The 22,467-nt window shown below is 36.7% G+C and overlaps 1 protein-coding gene across 1 annotated transcript in view; it reads right to left on the bottom strand.

The window, feature by feature from the left end:
- spon1a (spondin 1a) overlaps positions 1–22,467 on the bottom strand; it is a 59,526-nt gene that overhangs the window by 2,361 nt on the left and 34,698 nt on the right. The window contains exons 7-13 of the mRNA XM_040011662.1: positions 13,363–13,427; positions 6,085–6,286; positions 3,895–4,035; positions 2,888–2,963; positions 2,622–2,804; positions 1,044–1,214; positions 765–932 (exon numbers count right to left, since the gene is read on the bottom strand). Of these exons, the coding sequence (XP_039867596.1) occupies positions 765–932; positions 1,044–1,214; positions 2,622–2,804; positions 2,888–2,963; positions 3,895–4,035; positions 6,085–6,286; positions 13,363–13,427 (1,006 nt within the window). The remainder of the gene's footprint in view (positions 1–764; positions 933–1,043; positions 1,215–2,621; positions 2,805–2,887; positions 2,964–3,894; positions 4,036–6,084; positions 6,287–13,362; positions 13,428–22,467) is intronic.

Raw genomic sequence — 22,467 nt, 5'->3', positions numbered from 1 at the left:
CGTGTACATTTTATTCTGATATCTCGTTGGATCCTCTGAATGATTTAATTATATTATTCAACACAGGTGATGATATGCTCAAACTGATATCCTCAAAGGTTACAAAAAATATAATAATGTTTTACTATTTTTTTCTGCTTTATTTCTGCTTTATTTTTATTAAATACTTTGTAGTTAAACACCTGGTGGAGTAGCTATTACAGAGACATAAAAAGTACGAATACTGTTAATTTAGCACAGCTATGGCATAAACCATTGGATGATGGTCTAATGAACTTGTTACGCACTGTATAATCTATGTATTTTTTTTTACAAAAAATGTTCAAATTTCTTAGTTTTAACATTTGACACTTAAAAATATTGCAGCAAGTAAATACAGTGTATTAATTATTTTATCATTATTGTATTCAGATGTTATTTACATTTTTATACAGCATCCTGACTTTTTTGGAAAGTTGTAACAAATGTTTTATTTTAAATGCAATCAAAACGTATAATTGAAACTTGGAATGAAGGCACTAGAAAGTTTGTCATGGGGGAACAAGGGAAAAAAATTAATTTCAAATGACAGAAGTTCAGGCAATAACTACAGGAAATCCATTTGGTTATATCAAAAAATAGTTTTAACACTTTACATAATGTGAAAACACTGACTGCTGAAATATATTGTGATTGGTGTAGATAGTGTTAATGGGGCAATTTTCACCAGATTTTCACCGTAGGAGGTTTTAGGATAGTTGTGGACTGAAAATGATGCTACTCACGACATTCTGGCATCATACACTTCTCCACTTCTAGAACCTCTGCCCCACAAATGGAGCCATCTGCAGGCGGCATCTTCACCATTCGCTCTCTCCTCTTCATGCCAAGACCACAAGTGGCACTGCAGACATCCCATTCACCCCATTCTGTAACTAGGCAACTACTGGGAGCTAAGACCAAGAGGAAAGTGCACAGTACAGAAAATTCAGTGTTACTTACAGTTGAGAAGTAATGTGTTGATATGAAAGTTTGATAAACGGAAAATGAAATCAAAAACTCACAGCATTCCTCATTTACCACACAGTTTTCAGTCTCCTCTGTGGGCAAAGTGCAGATTGAGCCATCATCGGGGAACTGTTTAACATAACGCTCCCTGGAACGTGTCCCTGCACCGCAGGACACACTGCATGGAGACCAAGTTATCCACTCTGACATCATACAAGTGGAAGCATCTTGAGAGTCAAAGGAGAAAGATGAAGCAGCCAATGAGTCCAACAAAGGCCGGATGATTTTGGCAACAGAAAGAATTATGAATTTTGAAAATGTTAATTATAAAATGTTAATTGTGTTAAATATTCTTGGACAGTATAAGTGTGGTGCCCTTGCAAATTATTTACACAGAATGATTTGGCTTACAATCGAATCTCCCTGAATGACGCAGTTGTGATTTGCTTTTCTGTATTTCTGTTTTCATATATAATTCCTATGTTAACTATAATATTGTTTGTTGTTCCATACTGTTAATCTTTTATCTCTCTGCTGTCTGTTGAGGCAGATGGCCTGTATCCCTGAGTCTGGTTCTCCTGGAGGTCTGTTATAGTTAAAAGGGATTTTTTTTCTCCCCCCTGTTGCCAAGTGGTTGCTCATAAGGGAATAGCTGAGTTTCTTTATATAATATCTACAGATCTTGATCTCATTAGCAACTTTGACAAAGCCAATATGACTATGGAAAAAAGTTGCTTTCAAATTTATGGTAATTATTAAAAATAAATTTCCAAGTGGAATAACACTATTGTATCGTCCACGATGTTAAGTGATATTACTATTATTATTAATACGAATGCTCTAATCATTCTTACTTTCTTTTTATCATCATAAGTTTGATTGTACCAGAAACACAAATACAAAAAAGTAAGAATGATGTTAGTGCAGACTCACTGATATTGCCCGTGCCACATATAAATAAAAAATTGGCCTTTTTACCGTTTTTTTTTTGTTCGTAGTCATTTGTTGTTAAAAGTGAAGGCTTTAACAGAGAACAGGAAAATAAAAATGGCTTGAATGTAGGCATCATGCCTGTTTTAAATGTGGGCGCAGTCTTAATGGACAGCTGAATTCCTCACATTATTTATTCATACGTGTCATGAGTCATCTCAAAATACAGAGCACCAACACATTTTCTCCAAGTGTAATAAATGACAAACTAATGGCTAGGTGAAGTCTGAAAACATAAAACAAGTCTAACCCAGCCCTGAGGCAGTGCAAGTACCTCCGGAACACAGAGTACAATTTACAGCCAAATGTCTCTTATAAATAAATATGCTTAATGGCCTCTTCGAAACAAAGTGTTCTCTTCGCCTGTCTTTCTACTCTCACGTTCCTGCTGCTGTAGAGTGCTACCTCGGGTATTTTATGAATAACAAACAAAAGAAGCATTTCAAAACATGCCATAACTTTTTCAAGACATTAATGGGTACGATAATTATCACAGATATTAAAAATGCTCGTAAAGGTGCTCAGTGGATGGGGAATCTGTGGAGGAATCTTAATTAATTACACTGTTTCTCCATCTTCAAAGCAGTCTTCTACTTTTTTCTGGCCAACCCAGTGCGATTAGTTTTTTTTAGATAAATACCCACCCTCATCACTACATCCAGGCCCCATGCAAGGCTCAAAATCCTGAGTGTGTGGGCAGGGAACACTGAGGTCCAACTGTGCCTTCAGCATCCTCTGCCTCATTCGTTTGCCCTTTTCACAAGTGGCCGAGCTGCAGGCAGACCATGGAGACCAGTTTGAGTAGATACATGTCTCAGGAGTATCATCTGCAGGATAGAAAGGGGAATAGGCGTAAGTGTGCTTTTAATCTTGTGTGTGTGAAAAAGAGAAAATGGAACAGGATGCAGACCTTCCTCTTTCTCCTCCTGGGCAATATCTGCTACAATGTCATCCACGTTGTCTGGGACAATGTTGCACTGTTCACCCTGTGAACACAAGACAGACATTTATATTGCTACAATAGTCCTCCGCTGTGGAAGTGGTTTGTTGCTCTGGGTTTCTGTTTATTCTTGTTCAGTCCTTCTATTCACCTCCTAGGGCTAGCAGAAGCACACAGGTAAGCAAAAGGTCACCATACATTTAAAATGATCCTAGTTGTGGTAGGCACACAATATAGATAATGACTATAGAGTACAGGAATGGATTACATAATTTGTGGATGTCAACACAGAATCATGCATAAAAAATACCCACAGCTGCCTCTAGATGCCACTGAAGGACTGCTAACCTTTGAGCCCTCTTGCAGCGATAATGTTTCATCACTCCTCATAATTGAAAAAGCTTAATATCTTGTAGAAAACTAATTTAAATACCTGCATTAAATTGTTTAATTAACTAAATGTTTATGCTGCACTTCCTTCACAAGCTGTACTGAACATCACAATACTACTGCTGCACATATTGCTACTACTGATATCATTATATGAGAAAATAATTTAAATTTTTTAAATAAACCACTAATTTGTTCGTAAGTGGTTTAAATATGCACATTTTTTTCACCGTACTGCCCTAACAGAATACAGGAAGTGAATAAAAAATGCTCCCTAAGCTTTTTTCTTCATGTTTGGGGAGGAAACCCCTATCTCCCCCTTCATAAAGGAATCACTGGATTGATGAGTTTTATTGTGCTGTGATGGAGCTTTCTTCAGATCACCAAACTGATTGCACTGAAACACTTTTCACAACTAAAATACAAAGTGTGGTAAAAAACAGAATGATCAACTGTAAACACTGTATAATGACTAAATGTTTACCTTTAGAGGTCGGTGTATGCCTGTCATAATGAAATTGGGTGCATTATATCACTATTCCATCAAAGACACAACCAAGACTTGACTGTTAGGAAAACAGACAAACCTTTCTGGCAATGCGTTCCACCATCACCCTCGCCACAGGGGTAATAGCACCCCCCTCAGGATCATAAAAAGGGCTTTGTGGATGATCCAGACTGGTTAAGGGACGGATTTTTTCCTGGGGCACACTAGGCTTGTTAGGAGACTAAAAGAAGCACAGACAAAGAAGGAAAAAGGGGGAACAAATACATGAGCCACAAGAAAGTGGAGCTTTAGGGTTTTAAAAATAACACTCTGACAAGACTTCTTTGAAAAATACATTTTCACGTTAAGGACAGTGAGCGCAAAGTCACAAAAGTTACACAAAATGCAAGTTGAACAAAGGACAAGTTTCAAAGTCAGAGCGCAGCTGTGGACGAGCAGTGTAGTTTATATGGGAGCTGCTCTCAGTCAACAGTAAAGGTCTGCCAGCAGGGGGCTGATAGAAGCACCACCGCCAGAGGCAGTCTGGAGGCAGAAGACCAGCTCATCCTTCAACCCCCACTGAGGCCACCCAAAAGAAAAATAGAGAAAGAGCAGAGCTGTTTTTGTTTGTCAGAGAGGGAAGGATAAGCAAAAAGGTGAAGAGTGGTCATTAATCAACCGTTACTGTAAAAGCACAATGGTTGAGACTTGATACTCTGTTACAGACCTGTGCGTTTAACAACTTTGTAACAAAGATGCAACGTCTCATCCTCCCAGAATAGCAACAACAGACTTCTTAAAAAGCTTTAGCACTACTGATATGGTCATTCCTTATTCTCAACAACACATAGTTTTATATCTCAATACTTATTTTATTTTATTTTGGCAATATTTAAATAATGGAGATTAGAACAGTGGAGCCTTTTCATTGGGCTGAAAATGATGCATTTGGATAGAGTAAACTTAAGAGTGCACTGCATTACTTAGATCCTAAAGACAAAATGAACATTTGTGTTTAACATTGCTCCAATACATACAGTTCCAAGAAGGAACTTTTTTGTGTGTTATTCACATGCAGATTTACTGACATTTATTTGAGGCAGAGATCTGCAGTCATTACATTATGTTAAAATGCATGTCAAACAAAAGCCAAAAACTGTGGATTCAGACTTCCTTCAACCAGCATTAAAGAAGAACAATTGTTGAGGCTCATTGCCACAATTGCCTTTTATATTTCTTAGCCTACATACTTCTTTCAGTTCTTCTAGGTCCACTTGTGAGAGGAACAAGGTGTTCCTCTCACAAGTGGTAATTTCACATATTTTAAAATCCACTGCTGAATACAATTTGGTATATTTGTACAGTAAAAAACAGAGGAAGAGAAAAGGTCAAATTAACTGATAGGCTGGCCAAAATAAACAAGAGGCTACAGTTCAGTGGGTGAACTGTATGAGCTCTAATACATCAGCCAAAAGTTTCATACATGTTTAGTCACAAAATTTGGTCAAACTGTAAGCCTAATCTCTTGGTTCTGACAGGAGATATTGAGCATGCAGCACCTGAGAGTGAGGGCTGAAGGAGGGACATTGCTCAAGGCTTTTAGAGGAGAATTGGATGGGCGATGACACTTGAATTGTTGCAGCCTGGCGGTTTGATGTGAGAGAGGGAGTGATTGTGAATGTGGGCAGACAGGCAGATGAAGAGGTTGGTATAATGACAAGGTCAAAATGTGAGTGTGAAGGGAAGTCTCAGCTGGTGATGAGAGCGAGGAAGGTTATCCAGGGGGTAAAAGGCAGAGCGAACAACAGCTTGCAAAAGGCTGCGATTGCCCAGGGAATGTGGGGTTGTAACCTTATTTGAGTGAGGGACACTAATGTTTTTGTTGCATCATTTTCAGAAGGTTTTAGTTAAAATTAGTTAAGTCAAACCTTAACTGCTTATTGAGCATGCATTAAGACAACTTAACTAATTAAATTAATAAGCTATTATGTTAACAAGTTTTGATATTCACATACAATATTTAGTAACATTTGAGTAGTAAATTGTACAATCTTACATTTTAACAAACATAGAAACACTGGTATAAGTGCTTTCCTCACCATATATTAGATTAATGGTAGTTCCTCATGTTTCACTTTAGGAACCCGCTGATGTCACAACAAATTTAAAAACATTTTACATAGCACAAGCATGCTTAGAGCAAAAACAGAAAAAAAAACACTTTACTGTGCCATTGTTTGAGGGTAAATTAATAACATATTACATTTAATTTTATAAAATTTGTACCCACCTCATATGACACCCCACTATCAGTGCCTGCATCCCAGGGGATTAGGTCCTGGACCACCTTTTGGACCCAACCACACTCCTTTGTACACAAGTCCTCAGCAGACAGACCTACATTCCAGTCTGGACTGGGCCCCAACATCGTCAGGAAGGACATGAGGTGACGTGTCCGGTCTACTGAAAATTCTGCTGAGGGGGCAGCCCGCCTGAGGAAGAGCGTGAGTATGAGTTCTGAGTGCATCAAACCAGTTTGTGAGTAAGGGAGAGCCCAACTGACAAGTGGGAATCTCCAAAGGCTGTGGCACACAATGGATGTGTCCTTCATAACACCTTAGGGTAAGCTGCACCTGTTCTGGACAAAACGTAATCCAGTAATGCATTTGCTGTATCCTCATATGTTTGTAGGGCCATGCATTTTCAATTTTGCCCTCAAGTGTCCCAGAAATGAATGAAACAGTTTGCAGGTTACTGAGATTTCTGAGGTTGTGGAATGTTTAATCAGTCCATCAATCACAAAAGAGATATCCAGAGTTAGCTGAACCGAATCAGGTGTCTTTAATGTTGTGTGCACATTCAAGCTGTGATGTGAAAATAAATATTTTGTACTTCTGGTTCCTGGCACATTGGATTTTGCCATGCAACTTGGTCCAAGATTATTATATTTTCACAAAGGTTAATATAAATTGAAGCAGAAATAAGAAAAACAACACTCTCAATATTATGCTCAGCTAGAAGGAAAGCTTATCTAATATTGGAATATTGTGGAATTTTACAGGCAGCATATAAGAAGATAAATATACAGCTTAAAAGTCATAGTAACTGATAAAAATTTCTTTGACATTTTTTATAGATTCAGATTGTCAGACCACATCTATCTCCACACTACATTTGCTCTGTTCTAACACTGGAGACTCACACACTTGCACCATCTTACTTGACCAATGATTGACAGCTAAACTAATTGCAAGAATTTTTCCAGATAACAGAAGAATAATTAGGAGCGAGGCGCTTCTTCTAAGAGATACAATTAGCCAGTGATTCCTCTTCACCTGTCATCATGGCTACATAAATCTATGACTTCAGCCAACTCTGTCCTGCACTTGCACATTCTGCTAATGATGCCTCTGAGGAGCTGAAATAACTGTTATCCCCTGAGAACACACAACTTGACTCAACTCCCCCGGGTCTCCGTTCAGAGAGTACTGCAAGTCTCCGCTTTATCTCAGAGTGCCACCTGGGTTCCACAAAAAAGTCAGGTGTAATTGACAGAAAAGAAGAGACAGAACACGGCTGGTTGCAAATAAGGCAGGGGATTAATCACCCTAGATAACCCCAGTGAAATGTTTTACTAATTCCAAAATGTTTTGGTTTATAAATATGCGCAGGCGTGTTTTTGGAGAAGAGAGTTGATATAAATTTTAGTAGGTGTCAAAATGTTGCTACATGGATATATTCAGTCATTGCCTTGAATATGACAGTTTCAAAAATGACTTGTGTGGGCGGTTAATCGGTGCGTTCGTTATGCTTGGTAAAGGAGACATAGACTACTTACTTAAGGTAAAGGAAATGTTTCCTGCATGCAAATCAAACAAATGAAAAACAAAGTTTTTTCTTGACAAAGTTACTTTTGATCGATTTCCACTGCTTCTTATTGCATTGCTAGCAATTGTTTTATATTCTATTATACGACGTAAAGCTATTGTTTCATATCACGTGCACGTTTTGTGCACGCAACATAAAATGGGCTGGTGCTCTCACATTGCTTCCATAACGTTTAGGCTCAAACTCTAAAGAGGCCAATCCATTACCGATGATTTTTTTTTTTTTTTTATCCATGGTGAATTAAAATTTGATCATATTTTTCTGGGTTTATAAAATTTTGACAAGATCCCCAACACCACTGGCTGAAATGCAGCCTAAAACAATGACAGAGCCTCACCTGTGTTATCCAGATTGCTGTACTGTTGTACTTCTTTCCTGACCCCCTCGGTACATATTGATGAAAGGAAATTTTAGAATTTTTATCACTTCACGAGACTTGTTGCTACTGATTTTCAGTTTTTTCTCTCCGTTTCCCTTCCTTACGAATGATTTCTTAACAGTCACTATTTCAATGTGATCATTTATAGTTCAGCTGAAGGGTGAGCTCCATCTCTCAGGTCTTGTTGGGTTTTTTCCTGTTTTCTTAGGGACATGACTTTCAGATGCTGTTTTGTTGCAAATTGTTTTTTATGTTATTATTATTTTATTTTATGCCTCCCACTTTTTTTTTTTTCCATCCTCCACTTGTTTGGTTTCCTAATTTTTTTAAGGACACACTGTACACCATACTGAGATATGCCAAGGTTTCTGGCTATAAGCTCTTTGGTATAATACTATTTTATGCCTGTCAAATTGTTTTATCACTGGCATTTATTGTCGATCCAGCTCAAGAAATGGGAACAAATGATGTGTTTTTGTGACAGGCTGCTCGGAATAAAGTGCCTAAAGTGCCAATTTAAAATGGGCTCTTTGACAGCTTGTCTGTTGTGAGACACAACACTGGTTCATCGCTTGAGTTATGTCCCCTTTCGTATGCATGACCTAAAAATCCTTTTAAAATGGGCAGGTAATGGAATGAATATGAGCGAAAAAGCAGCCAGTGTCCAAAGTAAAATTCTGAAAGACCTTCAGAAAGCCTGGAAAACTATTGCTCAAGAACACTTTAAAAATTAGAAGCAAGTCACTGCACAGGACTGTATAATAAAGTACTTAAAGCTTTTAGCTGCTATTCACATAAAACTCACAGAATAACACCATAGTCCTGGTTAGCGGGAGTGGGGAGGCAATAAGAAGCCAGTGTGAGTGTCATGGAGCTGTCAAGCTGCCATTTATTTATTTATCTTTTACAGACCAAAGATAGAAACAGCGAAACTAATAAAAAGATGTTTAGTTAGAAACTGAAAGCGCAACATTGTAGTGAAAAATGTGATTTAGGAGTGAGTCAGAGAATAAAGCGTAGACTCATCAGAATCTGTGTGAAGCCTTCAGGAATATCTATTATGTTAACGCCCACAACAAAATCTACTGGAAAACTGGTGTTGAAATGTTTTACTGACATCTATTTGGGACTGAAAATGTGTGTGTTTCAGTTGTGTTTATAAGCAAACGCTGTCAATGAAGTTATGTTTGAGAAGTGGTCTTTAGTAGTTTGTGAAAATAAAGTTGTAACCTTCTTCTAACCTTTAGAAAAGGCTCAAACTGAGATTGTAAGAAGCAACACTTTGTGCACTAAAACTGATTTATTGCATTTTCGAAGAAAAATGATCTGTTTGTTTTAGCGCATCTTAACACAAAACCTCTATCCATACTGATGCTGTTGCTACAGTAGGCTTTGCAATATTTTGGAAAATAAGAGTTTTCTTCTTCAGTGGAAAACAATATTGACATGATAGTTCTTTTAATTACATGTTACATTTCTTATTACTGAAATCAACAGCGCTATTTCTGTAATATTTTATAGAGAGACAGTAACTAAGACTGCCTCAGACGCTTACAGTCAGGAAGCTGAGATAGATCATGACATTTACCTGGACTATTTCAGGATCAGTTACTTTTAATACAATCGCCAGCGTTATTTGTACTAGGTGAGAGTTCAGGTTTAAAATATTGCCTTTTAAACAAGAAAAGTACCAGTCTGTATTGACTGCAAAATGATATGACAGTGGAAGGACTATGGAGATAAGAATGAGAAACCTAAGAAACATAATTTTTCAGATGTTTGTAAACAGAGTGTTGACTCGAAGAAACACCTGCAGCATACTGAGGCACAGAGCTGCTTCTTCACTTTGAGTGAAGTTTGTTGGTTTATTTATTTATTTACTCAGCAAGAGTTGAACATTTTGAGCTTTGGGTAAAAAACAGTGCTTCTTGTGGTTGTCATGTTTCATCCAAAACGTCCAATCAAAGTGAAGAGGTGTTGAGAAACACTACATCAACACCTCATCAACCACACCACACTACATCAACCAAATGTTGCATCTCATTTGTGCATCCCAATGGAGATGGGATGCACAAATATTGGTCTCTGAGTATTCATGTCTGTACTACAACAATATTGCTATCAAAGTAATGCAACACATTACTTCCAAATATTGCAGACAAAGCATCTCAGTCAAAAAAATCCTGCACCTCCTTTCAAATACTCTTAGCTGGGTATTTTCAGAAGAGGATCTGGCGTATCCAGCTGGCAAAATAGCTTTGTTAGACATGGCAACTTTGGGGAATACTCAGAGAACTCAACTTTCATCATGCTAGCTAGTCAAAAGAGCAAACTGAACATCTGGGGAAGCGATTCTTAGACAATCTGTTTAGCATTTCTTAGATTGAAAAGAGGTGTTTCAGTAATGCGCAGTTTAAGACAATTTGTTTTTTAGCATTAAAGCACATAAACCTATTTTGGCAGGAATCTATAATATAAGCATATTATTATGGACACTTTAACTTCGGGATAAAGGCCCATCTCTATTCTGTGTTTAGTCTAGGGGTTGTACTTAGACTTTGCACAGAAAAGTCATTCATACACCTAAAGAAGCACAAACATTGAGACACACCACCTTAGACATTTGCTCTGGTTTGCTGGTACCTTTAACACACAATTGCACACAAGTACACGGATCCAATTTTGCTGCCATAAATATCCATACACTGTATGTAATTTCATATGCGAACCTAATAAGACTCTTTTAAAAACTACATGGTGCATTTTCTAATTTCATGACTGAAATGTGTACTTAACTCTTTTGACGCACAGTGACCATGGTGAGGGCAATTCTTTGTAATTATTTACATAAAATGTCCTTTCCTTTTTCCTCCTCCAACCAACATAATTGATCCAACACACTCTCGCATGTGCTGTTCATAATCACTGTGTGAAACAGTTAATTGGTTGCATATACAGAGCAGGGTAGGCTAATTAGCCCTTGTGGATATCATTGCTTCTATTCCTGGCTGTGTTCTTCCATTCAGATATTAATCCCATTGCCCTTATTCTAGCTCTGTGGTTGAAGAAACAACACACACACAACAACACACAGGACATTTTTCTATAGTAACGGATTAAAACAGGTTCTTGTTGTTGACATGAATGAGAAAGTAAATGACTCATATGAATATAGGGGTAAATAAATGTGCAAACAGTAAGTTAGTGTCGCTGGTGGTTTTCCCTGATCAGCGAGCTCTGATGATCTACTTTACAATGATAACTTCATCTTTAAAACTTCACATGATGATTTAGTCATGCAAAATCTTTCAAAAACTCACTGTATCATTCAAGCCAGATGATAAAGCAAAAGCAGTTGTAACCCCTGATAATAATATAGCCTCTTTTTCTTGCCTCCCATCTTTTTACTTCAAAATAATCCCATTTCTTTATGTCTTAATGCAGTTAAAAATATTTGTAAGATTAAAATAAAATATATATATATAAACGTGACTTTTTACTTTAAAGTTCAAATATAGACTCAATTTGCACATTCCACAATGCCTTACAAAACAGCTCCACTGCCTCCAGTGCACTACCAATTAGTGTTAGTGAACTTGGGTGAAAAACTGAGTCATTTTTTCACAGTACTGAACAAACTCTACTGATAAGGCTTCTTGCTTGAAATGGCTCAACAAATCCCTGAAATATTGGTAGGAAATCAGAACTGCACTGCAATCAATGATGCATTTAAAGAACCTAAGATGATTAAGATTTTGAAATTTCATCAATTAGAGATAGTGAGTATGTGTTTGTTCCTTAACCTCAGGTCCACGCCTGGGAGGTTGAGAGTTCTGTTCAATATGTTAGCTGTTTCTAAGACTGCACTCTTCTGGACAGAGACCTCTGATGTTCTATTTAGAAGCTTCTGGACCTACTCTTTCAGCTTGGGGGTTGTAGCGCATAACGCTCCTATTACCACTGGGACCACTTTGGACTTCACCATTCCACATCTGTTCAAGTTATCCCTTCAGCCTTCAGTACTTCTCCGTTTTTTTCTGTGCTCTTTCTTTCTGATGTTGCTGTCCCAGGGGATTGCCACATCAATCATAACTGTGGTCTTCTGCTCCTTGTCAACCATCTGAATGTCTGATTTGTTGGCCAGCAGCTGTTTGCCTGTCTGGACCTTGAAGTCCCACAGGAACTTAGCTCTGGGGTTCTTAACCACCTTTGGCAGTATCTCCCATCAGGAGCTGGGAACTTCCATGTGGCATGAATGTTCCTCTATGATATCCCAGTAACTTGGTTGTGCCTCTCACTGTATGGTGTCCCATATTGAATTTTTTATATTACAGCTATGTGCTCGAGAGTCTCTGGGGCATGTTTGCACAGCCTGCAACTTGGGTCCAGCCTGGTTGTTGCCTTACAAAAAAGTCTTTCTCCTTGGAAGCAAAATATGAAGAAATGAGGCTCAAGACTACGATAAAGCACTCTGCCAGCCAGTCCTTTTTCAGTAATGACCGTCTGTAGCTCCTTGCGGAGGGTGTTGATGACTGTGTGTACTAGACTAGACTGAGTAGACCATATTCATAATGTTTGAAAAATAATTCACTGTAACTTAAAATTAAAAATTTTAATAATCTGAAATACTGCATTTCTATTTTTCATGACCTATAAGCCATAATCATCAAAACTAATATTTTTTTTTGAGATACACTAGTATATATCTGAGATATATTGATTTCAAACAAAAATCATCGAATTCCAGAAGTGATCCTAGTCAATTTAGATTAAACTTGTTCCTGTGTAGCAGCTCTGACACATTATAGCCCCATATCACATTATCACATTGCCACGATTGGGTTTGATAAATTTATGATTTATTTGTTTTTGGTCTGTCATTGATACACTGCAGATCTAAGATACAAATGAGTATCGCGGGCCTTGACAGTTTATTTTTGCTCACAAGCCTTTATGCATCTTTACACATCTAAGTCCTAAACAGTATTAAAAAGCAAGTTTAACTATTTGTATTATTCATTTTATACAATCAATTAGGGTTTTCAGGCAATTTATGAATTTTGTTTATCGATTTATAAGTGAAAAATGTTTTGAGTTTTATGTATTATTGTCTAAAAGAGTTTTATTTCACAACCTCATGAATATTTGAATGCATGACATGATAAATACCTAATTTATTTATTTATATTATGAGAACTGAAACGTCCTGGTATAAAGCATAAAATAATGTGCTGTTACATTTCTTATAAACCTTCCAAAACCACAAATAGGCATCATCATAATTAAAGACATATCACTTACACGTTAAGCGGCTGCCAGGCGGGCCACTGTGCTTTCATTTTGATGACGGTCAGGACTTCATCACCCTACAGGAGAAAGATAAATGCACACAGATTTAGTGGTAGTCTGCTGAAATTATCTAACATCTCACTTCAAAGAGACCAGTGAAAGACTTTCCACACTCTATGACTTGGATACATGTGATATGTGTGGTTAAATAGCTGAAAGCAACTTATCCATAGATAGAATCTATCCTATATAAAACTATATAAAATGTAATGAAATTATTAGTAATTGAATTTTATGGAAATTGTAAAAGCATCGTATTTGATAAGACAGTTTGTAGAGCTTTTAATCTGGCAGTTACAAGAACAAGAATTGGCTCTGTTCCAGTTGGAACTCTCCACTCTCAATGACAACAACAAGAAATTACACATAAATGCATTTTGTTGTCATCTCTTTGTGTTCGGTTTTCTTCTAAAATATATTCTCTATGTCATAAATACTGTAGATCCAATCTTAATTCCATCTGTGATGCTGTATCATATTAAGAAGGTTTATAACCTTTGCGTAAAATCCTCAGTCAGTCAGTTTTAAAACACAAGTTAACGCCACACTTGCAAATTTAAAGCGAAGTGTGAATATGAATATGAAGTCGAGTTATCACTTTTTTATCACTCAGGTGTTTTTGTATTTAAAAGAAATGTCAGATAATAATGCAGCATCTCACATTACTACAACTTTGGTGTATTTGTTTTTATCTCGACCTGCAAAGGTGACTGAGGAGAAATGTTTTGGCCATCTAACTTTCCTGGCAGTAGGTTAGAACAAGAGTTTACCAGTTTGTAAACTAATGAGAAAAGAGCTAGCAAATATTGCTCTACGACCAATTGAAAAGCCAATAACACAACAAGCAATATTCAAGACTACCACAGTAACAAGGATCACAACTGCACAAGGCAAAAATGAACCCTTTTCTGACATTCTAGCCTTTTTGGAAGCTGGAAGGATACGTTTCAGCTTCTTTACCTGCAAACCCAGAAACAATAGAACCATATATTTTTACAATAACTACACTTGAATGGTCACATGTACTCAGAGGGCATGATTCTTGGGAAAAGTGTCTTTGAACCACCTTAGTCAACTTAGCCTTCCACTTACAGGGAGTGCAGAATTATTAGGCAAATGAGTATTTTGTCCACATCATCCTCTTCATGCATGTTGTCTTACTCCAAGCTGTATAGGCTCGAAAGCCTACTACCAATTAAGCATATTAGGTTATGTGCATCTCTGTAATGAGAAGGGGTGTGGTCTAATGACATCAACACCCTATATCAGGTGTGCATAATTATTAGGCAACGTCCTTTCCTTTGGCAAAATGGGTCAAAAGAAGGACTTGACAGGCTCAGAAAAGTCAAAAATAGTGAGATATCTTGCAGAGGGATGCAGCAGTCTCAAAATTGCAAAGCTTCTGAAGCGTGATCATCGAACAATCAAGCGTTTTATTCAAAATAGTCAACAGGGTCGCAAGAAGCGTGTGGAAAAACCAAGGCGCAAAATAACTGCCCATGAACTGAGAAAAGTCAAGCGTGCAGCTGCCAAGATGCCACTTGCCACCAGTTTGGCCATATTTCAGAGCTGCAACATCACTGGAGTGCCCAAAAGCACAAGGTGTGCAATACTCAGAGACATGGCCAAGGTAAGAAAGGCTGAAAGACGACCACCACTGAACAAGACACACAAGCTGAAACGTCAAGACTGGGCCAAGAAATATCTCAAGACTGATTTTTCTAAGGTTTTATGGACTGATGAAATGAGAGTGAGTCTTGATGGGCCAGATGGATGGGCCCGTGGCTGGATTGGTAAAGGGCAGAGAGCTCCAGTCCGACTCAGACGCCAGCAAGGTGGAGGTGGAGTACTGGTTTGGGCTGGTATCATCAAAGATGAGCTTGTGGGGCCTTTTCGGGTTGAGGATGGAGTCAAGCTCAACTCCCAGTCCTACTGCCAGTTTCTGGAAGACACCTTTCTTCAAGCAGTGGTACAGGAAGAAGTCTGCATCCTTCAAGAAAAACATGATTTTCATGCAGGACAATGCTCCATCACACGTGTCCAAGTACTCCACAGCATGGCTGGCAAGAAAGGGTATAAAAGAAGAAAAACTAATGACATGGCCACCTTGTTCACCTGATCTGAACCCCATTGAGAACCTGTGGTCCATCATTAAATGTGAGATTTACAAGGAGGGAAAACAGTACACCTCTCTGAACAGTGTCTGGGAGGCTATGGTTGCTGCTGCACGCAATGTTGATGGTGAACAGATCAAAACACTGACAGAATCCATGGATGGCAGGCTTTTGAGTGTCCTTGCAAAGAAAGGTGGCTATATTGGTCGCTGATTGGCTTTTGTTTTGTTTTTGAATGTCAGAAATGTATATTTGTGAATGTGGAGATGTTATATTGGTTTCACTGGTAAAAATAAATAATTGAAATGGGTATATATTTGTTTTTTGTTAAGTTGCCTAATAATTATGCACAGTAATAATCACCTGCACACACAGATATCCCCCTAAAATAGCTAAAACTAAAAACAAACTAAAAACTACTTCCAAAAACATTCAGCTTTGATATTAATGAGTTTTTTGGGTTCATTGAGAACATGGTTGTTGTTCAATAATAAAATTATTCCTCAAAAATACAACTTGCCTAATAATTCTGCACTCCCTGTATTTGTTTGTAATTGAGACATATACTGCACTGAATAAAAAAAAGTGAAAAGGGATGTTTTTTTTTTCATATCAAAGTGTTAATGAAATGTCACAGTGGAGAGCTGCATGTAAAAGGTAACATGCTGCACCTTTTCGAATATGAGCATCTTTTTTTCTTTTATTGTGAAAGGACCTTCTTTAAAAGAGAATGACATGATATGATTAGATGTAATTGATGCCAAAATCTAAACCATTAGACTTTAAATGGGCACAATGTGTGCCTGTGTTCGGGAAAATATAAGAGCACTTGAAAATAAACTAGTAAATATAAAGTATCAGAGTTAATAAATTTCTGCAAAGAGTAAAAAAAAGGACAGAGTAGAATCTCAGTGGTATTCCCCCGGCCGCATCTTAGATAGTGGCCGTCTGTTGAAAGTCTTTTCAGGAGCAGTAAAGAGGATGTCATCTAATATTTCCCATCATTACTCAGTAATTGCCAGATACCCATCACTTAGTAGCTCTCTAGACATTTTAATGGAATGGATAAGTGTCATAATTAATAGGAGACATGTCAGTATCTTGTCCGCAAGCTATGAAGCAGCCTCAGGCACATCTGCCCCTGCCCTCGGTACTATTAATTTTTAATTTGCCTATAATTGACATCACCGCTGACCTTATCTTCTAGTGAATTTTATTTTATGCTAAAATGTTCCAGTTTTCTCACTCAGAAGTTACACAACAGAGTTCCAGTTGTTAATACACACATAGACAAACACAGACAGTTTCTTACAGTTTCTAAGTTGGCAATAAGTGAAAGTTCACAATATCCACAATATACAGTTTCTTTGCAACTGTTAAAAAAATACATGAATAATGTTTGAGTTTTAATGTTAGTCACATGAAAAATATGTCAAGCAAGAGCATCACACAAGCAAATAGTCTAAAGCACCTAAAGCACAACTCCTAGCAAAACAACCTTAGACCCTTATTGACTATGTTTGACATTGATATGAATTGCTCTTTTTGTAAAAAGAAAAAAAAGGAAAAACAATGTTTTTATTCCCGTTCAAGAAGAAAGGAACCATCTGTCAATGCAAAATCCGAAAGGAAAGAAAAAAAAAGAAAGGTAAAGGAGAACTGCTAACATCTGAGCCAATCTACTGTAGCTTAAAGAACTGTTTGACTACCAAAGAGGTTTATGTGTCTATATTTTACTCTAAAAAAGGAAATAAAAATGTTTTATTTTGTAATTGCAAAATTATTACTTCTGAATTACAGAGAGATCATCCATCTTCTGTTGTGTCTATCCAAGGGACAAATATTTTAATGTATTAGAAGCACCCATGAAAACAAACACTCCATACAACTTTGTTGCTAGCTTTATTGAGCAGAACAGAGAACACACATTTATTGGCCTAATGGAAAAAAAATCTGCAACAGATCATTATCTTGGCACAAAATTCCAAGAGTCTGAATTAATTTTTTAATTAACATGTATAACGTTGCACAGATATTTTTTTTTCTGTGTTTTCTTATCGAGTGCATCTACCATAGATTGTTGTGCTGCTGTAAGAAAATCTTTATCGCCTAAGCAACTGGTTACTGCAGCATCACTTTATGGCAGTGTCTCGAAAGACATAGAATATCATGCCATCATGTTTCTGCTTCCCAGATGGCTCTTCATAGAATTTATTAAGAGATGCTTCGATTTCATTACTGACATCTTTTTTCTGTTACTTTGTTTGTTTCTTTATAATATATAAATATAAGTTGTTTTAATGTTTTATGTTGCAGTTTTCCTGCTTAGAATACTGAATGTTATTGGTCAGCCTACACCACTAATTAAAGGGTTCTCACTGGAAGAATTATTTCAAATTTTTTGCTTTTCCTCATGTGTATGTCAGAGGCAGCCATAGAGGGATAGAATTTCAAAGATTCGGTGTAAGTAGACCTCCTACTGCCTAAATTGACTATAAATCCAGTAATGACAGGGAAGTCTAAAGCTGAGCCCTATTACCAATGTAACTTGTCCCTTGCTTCCCCTGCAAACACATACAGTAGTTAGCTTTTCAGAGAACCTGTCATTTCCCTCAACTAATTAAATACTGAGCAAAAGCAAACCTATAAATCTTTTGCATTTCACAGGGTGGCAGCTGAGGAACAACTTCTCAGGAAGTCATTAGAATGGACTCAGAAAGTGTCTTTTCAATTTATATGCTTTAGAACAGAAAAAAAAGCAGTTACTAATAAATCCACAGCTCTTTCCTGCTCTCACATGTCACATGTCCAATTCGAGTGTTTCAAGTTATAAAAATGTCTATCCTGACAAACATGCAGAATTTCATTTTTCATCAATCTTTGCTATTGAGTAAGTAAAATGTATTTATACAGCACCTTTCACAGATAAAAATCACAAAGTGCTTCACAATGAAACCAGAAATTAAAAAAACATAATGTAACACAATAAAACGACAACATAAAACAACAAATTAATTAAAGGCTTGTTTGTATAGAAATGTCTTCAGCTGTTCATTTAGGAAATATGATTTTTTTTCTTATTAGAATCAGAATCAGTGAAATCTATATAAATTAACCCCATTACACTAACACATCATGTCATACAATATAGTTAATTCCATTAATGACTCATCATGTTGCGATAGCAGTCAGATGCTTCTGTCCAACAGGACAAACAAATCCAAGTACAAAGTGACATTAAAAATTAAAATATTCTATACAATAACCAAACATTTCAATATGAAACAAGGGCACATTTGTCAATGTAGAGCTAGTAATTACTGTCAGTAACCATTTAATTAATTTTATCTTTAGTTCTTTTTATTAAATTAAATATTAATTTAATAAATATTGATTATATCATATATAATTAATACAAATAATTACCTAATCATGTGACTTTGTCAAATGGGATTTGGAAATATGAATAAGGAAAAAGAAGTGTTTTATATTTCTTATATAAATGTAAACATTTCTTTCATGGTCTTAAGCATTTGAAAATAGTTCAGATAATGTTTTTTTGCTCATGTTTATCAAGTCTAGAGTGTCTTTTTTTCTAATTATGTTACGGTTACGCATGCTCACAGGAGTGTAGCAGATTGACTTATTACTGCTGATGATCAGACTCTTCTGATATAAAAACAGTTTTTTTTCTGACAGAAAAGTGACAGAATGTGAGAGTAGGCTTGAAAATGTAATATTTTGGTATTTTGTTTATTGTTTCACAACCTACTAACAAAAATTCAGTCAAATTAAAAACAACTGTATTCAAAATCTCATGAATTATTCCTCGATTAAACCCGGATGGAGGTCATACTTGAGGTGAACGTGTAGTCTTTTGATCAAAAACATTGTAATTATTTTGGGAAATCAACATATGGGCCTCAAAAATGTGCAATGGCAAGGACATGCATGAATAAATAATAAATCTTTCATTTGCATTGGATTTTTCTCTTGACCCTGTTAAAAAGAATCATCACTGGAATGGATCCCATTGACAGAGTCGTCGAAAGCCACTGGGTCAAGCCTTTCCTGCTGGGATAGAACTGACCTGTCGCACTCCCTCACACTGAGGAGATCAGCCATGAAATTGGCTCACAGCGAGCTGAGGGTATAGTCTTTAAGTGCTGCCTCAGCGAGGTAATATCCAAGTTGTGCATGGTTCCCTATTGGACAAAAGGGCAACCATCAGATCTTTTCCTTTAACTTCATTACCAAGACAACTGTGCAGGGTGGCTTTTCTTCAGCTGTTCTTCAGGTTAGGCAATGTTTTTATTCACAAAGATGAATTAGATGAATTTTCTAGTTGTGTACAATCTTTGATTCTCTGATCTGACTCTCAGTAATTTTCTCCTGTAAAATTTTTCACCTTTAAGGTCACACTGCTCCTTCTCCAACAGTCACACAAGGCAGCAGACACAGGGCAGTTCTTCACATGGTTTTATATGGGTAATACAAATTATTAAGTGCCTTACAAATTGGCACCATACACAAATTTGAGTGGCCTAATTTTAAAGCTTAAATATGGTTTATTGCCCCTCAAAAAGCAATAAAAGTTCTAATTAGAAATAAGAGCTCATAAAGAAGTATGTCATTCAGGCACCATGAACATGAAAACATGGAGGGTTTCAGATGAAGATGCTAAAAGAGTCATTATGGTGAGTCGGGAAAAGAGAAAGCATCTGCTAACACACCATCAACACCAACAGATTATTTATAGTATTGTCATATTTGTTTTGTTTACTGATATAATAATATTTCAAATATATAACATTGGCACACAGAGAAAGGAAGAGAAAGAGAAGGAGAAAGACACTCAAACAGACCTGCAGCTGCTGCATATACGCTAGCATAAACATGTTATTTTAAATATTGTTTGCATTCAAATACTGTAATACTGTAAAAAAAAAAAAAAACCTCTGAAGAGTCATTTTCATAACGGAGTAGTATTTGTATCCATTAGAGAAGACACATCATGCAGTGCAGATGACATACTCTCTCATCTTGGAGGGAAAAGATTCATATTGCATGAATAATTTCCATCCAGTCCTGACAAGCGCAGTGAACATTCATTTGTGCTGCTTGATTTAGCATTTGTAATTCCCTGTTAGGCAAGAAACGGCATTTAAACTGGCATCATTGCAAATAAGAAATGGTTAGCAACAGAGTCACAGTGTTAATATGGTTTAATATTAGCTGCATGCCCTACTGACATTTGTAATGGTTTCATATGAATGTGGCTGGAATGGCAACCATACATTTGTTTACACGCTTTACTGCAGCAAAATGAACAATCGTAAACCTGTCCTAAATCTGCATCGCTTTTTCAGTCATGCTAGTGATGATAATGTAACTCAAACACTCAACATTTACAGAGAGTAACAAAAACACATAAAAGACTAAATCTGAGAAAAAAAGCTACGCAACTTTGGGATATTATGATGTTGTTATTGTTTGTTTTGGGGTTTTTTGTTTGTTCCTTTTTTACTGAATATACAACACAAAAATATGCTCAGGTTAATTTCAAAATGACTTCACATTTGTTTCACATTAAGTTAACCTTCACACACTGCTGTGTTGTACATGGATGGTAAAACAGAAATAGTTATTTAATGTTCGATATATAAGGCAAGGCAAGTTTATTTGTATAGCACAATTCAACAACAAGGTGATTCAAAGTGCTTTACAGAGACATTAGAAACAAAAACAAATAAAAAGCATGATTTAAAATTGATTAAAACAAGCAAACAAACTAACTAACTAATTAACAAACAAACAAACAAACAAAACAGTATATAAAATCAAAACAGATAAAATCAGAACAGTAGATAAAATCAGAAGTTAAATGTAAGTTTTGAAATTTAAGCTTAAAAGTGTGGATTTGGTGCTTTATTCAAATGCAGCTGAGAACAGGTGAGTCTTCAACCTGGATTTAAATAAACTGAGTGTTTCAGCTGATCTGAGGCTTTCTGGGAGTTTGTTCCAGATATATGGAGCATGAAAGCTGAATGCAGCTTCTCTGTGTCTGGTTCTGACTCTGGGAACTGATAAAAGACCGGATCCAGATGACCTGAGGGATCTGGAAGGTTCATACTGGGTCAGGAGGTCACTGATGTATTTTGGTCCTAAACCATTCAGAGCTTTATAGACCAGCATCAGAACTTTAAAGTCTATCCTCTGACGGACAGGCAGCCAGTGTAAGGACCTCAGAGCTGGACTGATGTGGTCCACTTTTTTGGTCTTAGTGAGGACTCGAGCAGCAGAGTTCTGAATGAGCTGTAGTTGTCTGACTGATTTTTTAGGTAGACCTGCAAAGATGCTGTTACAGTAATCAAGCCTACTAAAGATGAATGCATGGACTAGTTTTTCCAGGTCCTGTTGAGACATCAGATCTTTTATCCTTGAACGGAATGACAACTTAATATGTGGATTATGGTGAAGGGACCAAATCAGAAAACATTTCCAACAACTGGAAACACATAAGGCAATGTACATATTTGTATTTGGTTTAGTTACGTATACAAGAATGTATTTGTCACAGTTAGAGAAAGACTGTTTACTTCATTTAGGTTTAGAAGGCTACACAAATAAACACCTACTATAGAGAACATTCATTCATTCTACTAAGTTTACTACTAAGTCTACTCAGCTACCATACTAAGTTTGGATAGTTAATAGTGCGTAGTTAATTAAAGCATTTATAAATAGCTTTAGAATTTGAGTTGTGTTTGGGGTCTTCAAATACACTCACATAACTGATTTTTTTTTTTATCTGAACACCTGATAAAGCAACTTATTGGCAGAATTCTTTCAGTCCTCAAGTTTTCACATTTTAGGGAAATAGTCTGTAATGAAAACTTGATTTCCCTGTCACTGATGCAGATTCACATAAATTAACAGAACA

The sequence above is a fragment of the Simochromis diagramma genome, unplaced genomic scaffold (assembly GCF_900408965.1).
Source record: "Simochromis diagramma unplaced genomic scaffold, fSimDia1.1 OVJJ01000603.1, whole genome shotgun sequence".
Lineage (NCBI taxonomy): Eukaryota > Metazoa > Chordata > Actinopteri > Cichliformes > Cichlidae > Simochromis > Simochromis diagramma.
Note: the sequence above shows the minus strand (reverse complement) of the source record. Positions and strands in the feature narration are given on the sequence as shown.